This window comes from Mandrillus leucophaeus, unplaced genomic scaffold (assembly GCF_000951045.1).
Source record: "Mandrillus leucophaeus isolate KB7577 unplaced genomic scaffold, Mleu.le_1.0 Scaffold237, whole genome shotgun sequence".
Classification (NCBI taxonomy): Eukaryota; Metazoa; Chordata; class Mammalia; order Primates; family Cercopithecidae; genus Mandrillus; species Mandrillus leucophaeus.
The window spans coordinates 848,539-855,726 of record NW_012102443.1 but is presented as its reverse complement, the minus strand read 5'-3'; the positions used below and the strand labels follow the sequence as shown (position 1 = coordinate 855,726).

At 61.4% G+C, this 7,188-nt stretch overlaps 1 protein-coding gene across 1 annotated transcript in view; it reads left to right on the top strand.

Annotated features, from left to right (window-relative positions):
• FBRSL1 (fibrosin-like 1) overlaps nt 1–7,188 on the top strand; it is a 118,485-nt gene that overhangs the window by 78,758 nt on the left and 32,539 nt on the right. Inside the window, 1 exon segment of the mRNA XM_011982229.1 lies at nt 4,770–4,799. Within this exon segment, the coding sequence (XP_011837619.1) occupies nt 4,770–4,799 (30 nt within the window).

Below are 7,188 nucleotides of genomic sequence, written 5' to 3'. Positions count from 1 at the left end.
CGAAGCAGTGGGGCCAGGACCGGCCCAGACTGGGTTCCGCGAAGCGGTGGGGCCAGGACCGGCCCCCAGACCGGGCTTGCGAAGCAGTGGGGCCAGGACCAGCCCCCAGACCGGATTCCACGAAGCAGTGAGGCCAGGACCAGCCCAGACCGGGTTCCGTGAAGCAGTGGGGCCAGGACCGGCCCAGACTGGGCTCCAGGGTACACATTAACTCTAGGCTGTGCCCAGCATTTGACACCCCAGGGCTGGGGCCCAGAAGCTGGGGGAGGTGTCAGGAGTCCACAGGGAGCTGGCAGGCGGGGATGCAGTTTCCTGTTTTCAGCAGGAAGCAGCTGTTGGTGCTCATGAGAAGTCTCCAGGTGTTCAAATGTTGGCAGCCAATTTTTAAAAAATCAGGCCAAACCAAACCAGTTTGTGGCTTTAAAAGCCACGTCTCAAGGCCGTTGTCCACCCACGGGTGAGGGTCTGGGAAGGCCTCTAATGGAGCCTGGAGGTGCTAGGCATCCCCACCTCACAGCCACATCTGTGAATATGGTGATACGCAGTGGCCCCTGGGGTGGTCGAGGAACCCACTGTCATGGAGGAAGAAACAGGTGCCTGAGCTTCTCAGTCCCACCGCAGCTCTCACACCCAGCTTGGGATAGAGGTGGGGCAGATAGAGCTGCCCAGGGCCTGGGGGAGCTGAGCTGTGGGCTTAGGGTGGGGAGCCCTGGCTCACACCTGGCCTCTGACCCTCGCTGCTGAGTGGTCTGGAACCCCTGGCAAGTGCCTTCCTCTGGCTGCCCCACACCTTAGGCATGAGGGCCAGAGCCCTGGGCAGGAGGAAGGAAGGGAGTCCAGTGTTTCGGGGGCAGAGGCTGTCCCCACGGCCACTCACCAGAATCACCCAACTGCTACTTCCCATCCCAGGCACCCGGGTTTAAGTGGTCTAGGGGCCCCGAGCCTTGGCACGGTTTAAAACCGGACTGACTGAGAGCATGGGTGGAGAGAACAAGCACTGACAAGTGGTCTCGAGGGCCATTATTGGATGGTGAGGCCAGACAGACTCAGAGGGGCCTTGTAGGCTGGCAGACCATGGTACAGGGAGCTGCTGCCTGCTGGCTGCCGTTGGAGCTCAGGACGAGTAGAGAAGGAAAGACTTGATGTCAGGGTCTCCTTGTGGCTGCAGGAGGGCTCACCTTTCCAGCTTTGGCCGTCAGGATCATAGACAAGCATGAGCACTGCCAGGGCTGAGAGACTCTAAAACTCCCAGACTAAGACTTCATCTACTCCAGGGTAGAGGGCATCTTCTCAGTCTTGGCTTTGTGGGCAGACGATGATGATGACGATGATGGTAATGATGGTGACGATGATGGTGATGGTGACGATGATGGTGATGGTGACGATGGTGATGGTGACGATGGTGGTGAGGATGGTGATGATGATAGTGAGGATGGTGACAATGGTGATGGTGGTGAGGATGGTGACGATGGTGAGGATAGTGACGATGGTGACGGTGAGGATGGTGACAATGATGGTTGACAATGGTGAGGATGGTGACGGTGACTGATGGTAATGAGGATGAGGGTGATGTGATGGTGACTGGTGAAGATGGTGGTGAGGATGATGTGATGGTAATGATGGTGATCATGGTGATGGTGGTGAAGATAATTGTGATGGCAGTGCCGTTGAGGATGGTGACACGATGACGATAGTGATGATAATGGTGGTGGTAATGAGGATGGTGATGGTGGTGGTGTGAAGATGGTGATGACAGTGGTGATGGTGATAGTTGTGACAATGGTGATAGTGATTATGGTGATGGTGATGGTGAGGATGGTGGTGATGGTGATGGTGAGGATGGTGGTGATGGTGTCGATGGTGAGGATGATGGTGATGATGGTGATGAGAGTAATGGTGATGGCAATGAGGATGATGATGGTGGTGATGATACCGTCGTATGTGTGTAATGTACTATATATCAAGTGCTGCCTTAGTGCTTTGCACATATTCACTTATTTAAGTCACACAATAACCCTGTGAGCTGTAAGGGAGAACCCTGTAAGTTGTTCCTATTTACAGAAGCATAAACTGAGACACAGAGAGCTCAAGGCCTTGCCCAGTGTGGGGCAGTGAAGCATGGAGCCAGCGTCGTCTTTGGAGCCTGAGTCTTGGCCTCCTGACCATGCCCAGCATGTCCCTTCGGGGCCTGGGGTCTCTCCTCTGCCCCCAGGCATTCCTGCCTATCCCAAACCCACACAGGGTGATGTTCCCTGGGCCACTGAGCCCAGCCCCAGCCCCGTGAAAGGTCGCCTCACTCAGGCAGCTCCCAAGAGACAGATGTGTCTCTCCTTTTCCTCCTTGCCCTGATTAATTGCCTCATTCCATGCCGACTCCACTGCAGTTAAACATTAATTCAGTAGGACTTAATAACATGAATTAATTCACGCCCCGCCTGTGCCTGTCTGACAATGCCGTGCTGTTTGGTTAATTAGAGGATTCATGCACTTGCTGGAAAGCTTGTTGGAAAGCACCCCTCACTGCCTCCTTGCTGTTGGATACATTAAACCCTCGCCTGTGCGGTCAGCCTGGCTGGGTCCAGTCACAGACCTGAAACCCATGGGGAGATCTGTAACTAGGTCTGGGCTTGTGGGAGCTGCTGGCTCCAGCCCATGGGTCTCAGGGCCAACCCAGGCTTAAGCAGGGATCTGGGTGCAGGGACAAGAGCAGAGGCCAGACTGGGCAGGTGGCCCCTAGGCCACGGGTGCACCCGTGTGGCCCCAAGTGTCAAGCTGCTCTCAAGGCCTGATTGGCCGAAACCCGACAGTCTGGTGGGATTGCCGTTTCCAAGTCGAAGGCTCTGCAGCGCAAATTAAGCAGGGAGAGGCCTTCCTGGGGTCCCCAGAAGTCCCACTGTGAGGTCAGAGGGCACCTGACGCCCCCATAGGCCTCCGAATGCTGGAGGGGTTGCCTCCTGTCCCGCCTCCAGGGCCCACTCCCTCTCTGCCCTCCCCAGGCTCCCCGTGTGCAGAGGGCACCCTTGGCACAGTCTCAGCTCCTGCTTTGCCCTCTTCTGGCCCTCTCAGCCCTGGCGTGTTCTGGCATGTTCTGGCATGTTCCTCCCCTCCCCTGCGCTCCCTGCAGGAGCTTGTGTGCCTGGTCTGGGCCTTCCCCTGCCCCACCTCCTGGTCTTTGCTTGCTTTGCTCCTGGCTGAGCCTGGGCAGTTCCATTTCATACTTTCCTCAGCAGACACCAAGGCCCGCCCATATCACAGCAGGGGAGATGGAGGCCTCCAGGGGCCCAGGGCCACCAGCAAAGCTGGTCCACATGTCAGGGTCCTGTGCCCAACCCTTGGCAAGCTCCGCACCTGCAGCCTCCGGGGCGGGACGGGCCTGGTTCTGACTTGGAGCCCTCAGTACTTGTGTGGTGGGCCCGGCTGGACGGGTGCGGGTGGGACTGAGGCCCTTCTCCTCTGCCTCTCATCCTAAAGGCCAGACCAAGGGAGACCCTAGGAGAGGGCTTGGCCATGGCGGAAAGGCCACACCAGGAGGGACCCTAGGAGAGGGCTTGGCCACGGCTGTGTAGCCAGAAGAGGCTCCCACCTTCCTCTCTGTGTGGGAAAGAACACGCGCCGTGGGGGTCCTGGCCCAGCCCACCAGGGCAGCGCACAGCCGGGACAGACAGCCTGGGGGAGCCTGTCAGCCTCAGGAGACTCCCCGCACAGGCCCACCCCAGCTGCCTGGGGTCCCACCAGTAGGAGTCACCTGGAGTGTGACTTGTCACGCACTGGGAGCGGCCCTTTCTGGCTGCAGAGTGTCTGCTAAAGCGCGTTTCACACCGTGCCGTGAACTCCGTCACCAAAATCTCTGCAGCTGCAGCTGGACATGGAGGGCGGCCATGCGTTCGATGACCTGCATTAATCCAGGGGGCTCCACACAGGGGGGCGCCGCCCACACGTCCGGCTGGCACTCGCCACCCTCCATGCACTGGGGGGTTTACCTTCCACCATGTCATTCGTTCGACGTGAACACCTCATAATCGCAGTTGTCAGGAAGGGATTTTTCCTCTTTTGATTCTTTTAGGGGACACTGCAGTCAGTGTGTTCTTGGTAAAGCTCTGCTCACTGAAAATGGAAAGCGGATTTTTTTTCGGGATTATCACACCCCCACCCTAACCAGCCAAACTGACAGACGGTGCTGGCATCCGGTGTCTAAGCCTGAGCGGCCGTGGCCCTCTGTGCGCTGCCAGCCCCTCCCCAGCCCCCGGCTGTCCTGACCCCAAAGGCTCCCAGGCTCTGCCCACCATGAGGAGCTGGGGTGCCTGGATCTCCCAGCCCATGTGGTGCCATCGATCCCCTCGGGGGTCACTGGGGACAGTAGGGCTGTCCTGGGCCAGAGGCTGCCCTCCTTCCTGGCTGTGCGGAAGGCTCTGGCTGGCCTGGGGTGGGGGTCTTCATGGCCGCCCTGCTTTGAGGGTCTGACCAGTGAGGGCTCCTCTCAGGCTGCAGGGCCGGTCTTGTCCCCACCGCTGGTGAGTTGGCCTGGCTGTGCCCCATTGTCCATCGCACCCAGGGGGGCTGTGATCCAGGTCTGTCTGGTGCAGCTCCGGGCCCTGGCCCACGTTCCTCCTAACCGCCCCGACCACCGGAGCCTGCTGGCACCTCCCGCTCCTGGCAGCAGCCAGGGCGGCCCCCCCCCCCGTGCCCCTGCAGCCTGGCTGCTACCATGCCCCGAGCGGGTGACACCAGTTGGTGCGGCTCTGACTCACTTCTGTCTCTCTGTTCCTGCAGTGCGACAGCGAGAGCGGCCCGGACGACAAGGTAAGCCCAGCGTCTTCCTCCTGGGCTTGGCTGACGGCCCTGCCCTCCCCTGCTGACTCTGGCCCTGCGAGGTGGGCCCTGGAGACCAGGCAGAAGGTCGGGCACTGGGGGGATCCCCCTGCCCGGTGGGTGCAGGGAGCTTGTGGCCTCCCAGTTGTGGTGGTGTTGGGGGGTGCTGGCCTCTCCTGGCTGTGGAAGAGCCTGTCCAGGGCTGGGGCCAGTACCATGGCTGGCGGGATACAGGCCCAGGTGGGCATCCGTGCTGCCCCAGCCAGGAGGGTGCCCTGGGCAGGGCTGCCGTGGGGTCAGGCACACCAGCTCCAGCTCCTGGGCAGCAGAGGGCAGCTGGGCCCGTGCCCCGGGACTGGCCCCGTCAGTCCTGAGGGAGCAGGGGCAGAGCCCAGCCCCCACCTTAAACCCAGTAGCCCCCAGAACCAGGCGGTAGGTGCCCAGCCTATGACCACGTCACAGTCCCCCTCAGTGTGCAGGAGCAGCACAGTCCCCACTAGTGCAGGATTCCTGCAGCCTGAGCCAGGAATGAAGTCCCTGGAGCAGCCCCTGAGCCGTGTCCCCTCAGAGCCTCGAAGCAGCCTCCATGGGGCTCTCCTTCTGCCCCAGGGCAGCTCCCAGGCCCAGGCCTGCCCCACTTATCCCAAAGCCTCTCAGGGAGGAACCGTCACCTCCTGTGGCCGAGGAGCATCAGGCCCAGGAGGGTGAGGAGGCCGGGCACGCGGCGTGAGGCCCTGGCCCGTCACCACTGCGCCTCACTGTCCCCCTGTGACTGCCAAGGGCCACTCAGGGACACCTGGATAGGGGTGAGGGCCCTGCCAGGTGTGCCAGGGAAGTGGACACCCCGGCCTCAGAGACGGCCCTGCAGAGGCCCAAGGCGGACTGCATGTGTGCGACGATTCTCACTTGGGCCAGGGAGACACTGCCCTGGGTTTCCAGGCAGGCTTTTATGAATGGAACAGTTCCACGAGGGGTCTGCACAGGGGTTAGGGGACGCCCACAGTGGCCTGTGTCCCAGCAGGAGCTGTCTGGGCTGTGGGGTCTCACAGTTGAGGGCCCGGTGGGGGTCCAGATATTGGAGCCAGAGCGGCGGTGGCTGGGAGAGGAAAGCTGGGTGGTTCAGTTGGTGATGCCCCAAGAAGTCAAGGTAAGTTGCCACGGAAGCCAGAGGCTGGGCTGTGCTGGCTCCTTCGGTGGCTGCGGCCTGGGCTCTGGGGCAGGCGCCACGTGGGCCGCGGTGTCGGGCTCAGCCATGTCTGGGGCTCCAGCTTCCTGGGCTGCTTCCAGCCACGGTGTTCCTGCGCCACGCACCTCTCTTCGCCCGTCCACGGATGGACAGTGTTGGGGACGTGTCCTGGTGGTCACAAAGCCCACACGAGTGGCCTCACCCGGGACCCTGCGTGGCTCCGCGTGGCCCTCAGCCCCTGCCCACAGCGCCTGCGCTCAAACCCAGACAGGCCTAACATTTCACCGGAGTGACGCTCGTCCTGATCTCAGGAACGCTCAAACCCAGACAGGCCTAACATTTCACAGGAGTGATGTTCGTCCTGATCTCAGGAACGCTCAAACCCAGACAGGCGTAACATTTCACCGGAGTGACGTTCGTCCTGATCTCAGGAATGAAATGAGGTCACGGGCACCTGGGAAAGAGCCGCTCACCCCCTCCCCACCTCCTTTCATTTAAAAGCAGTTTTTGGGGAAGACACTCCACAACCAAGGGCTGCTCTGAGGAAGGCAGGAAGGAGAGGATTTCTGGAGCCTGGGGCCTGCTGGGGGCTCCCTCTCCCCTCCTCGCCTGCCTTACAGAGGTGAGGCAAAGCCACCTGCGGCCCCGGAGGCCAGGTCCACGTGGAGTAGGTGATGCTGGCGGGGAAGGCTGATGGCCACCCCTATAACCGCACACCCTCAGTGTCCAGCAACCAAGGAAAACGCCAGCCTCTGGGACCTGACCGGTGTCTGTGCAGGCTGTGCCTGCAGTGATGCGGCCCCTGCCCGGGCCTGGGCTGGAGGCCGAGGGGTCCATGGGAGAGCACGGGCTGAAAGAGGGTTCTAGAATGGGGTCAGGTAGAGTCTGCGTTTGTCTCTGAGACGCCTGAGCAGCCCCAGGGGAGATGACCAGCTCTGGGCGGTGTCCGGGAGGGAGTCCAGGCCAGGGCTCCACACACAGAGGGTCCCGGCAGTCAGGTGAGGCCGGCGTTCCTGCACACAGGATTCTGGCAGGCAAGGTTGGCATTCCGTGCTGCTGGGGCCGTGTTGGGGCTTCCTGAGGCTGTGGTGGCCACGGGTCCTGAGGAGGACGGCAGGGGAGGGAGGCCACGGGTCCTGAGGAGGACGGCAGGGGAGGGAGGCCACGGGTCCTGAGGAGGACGGCAGGGGAGGG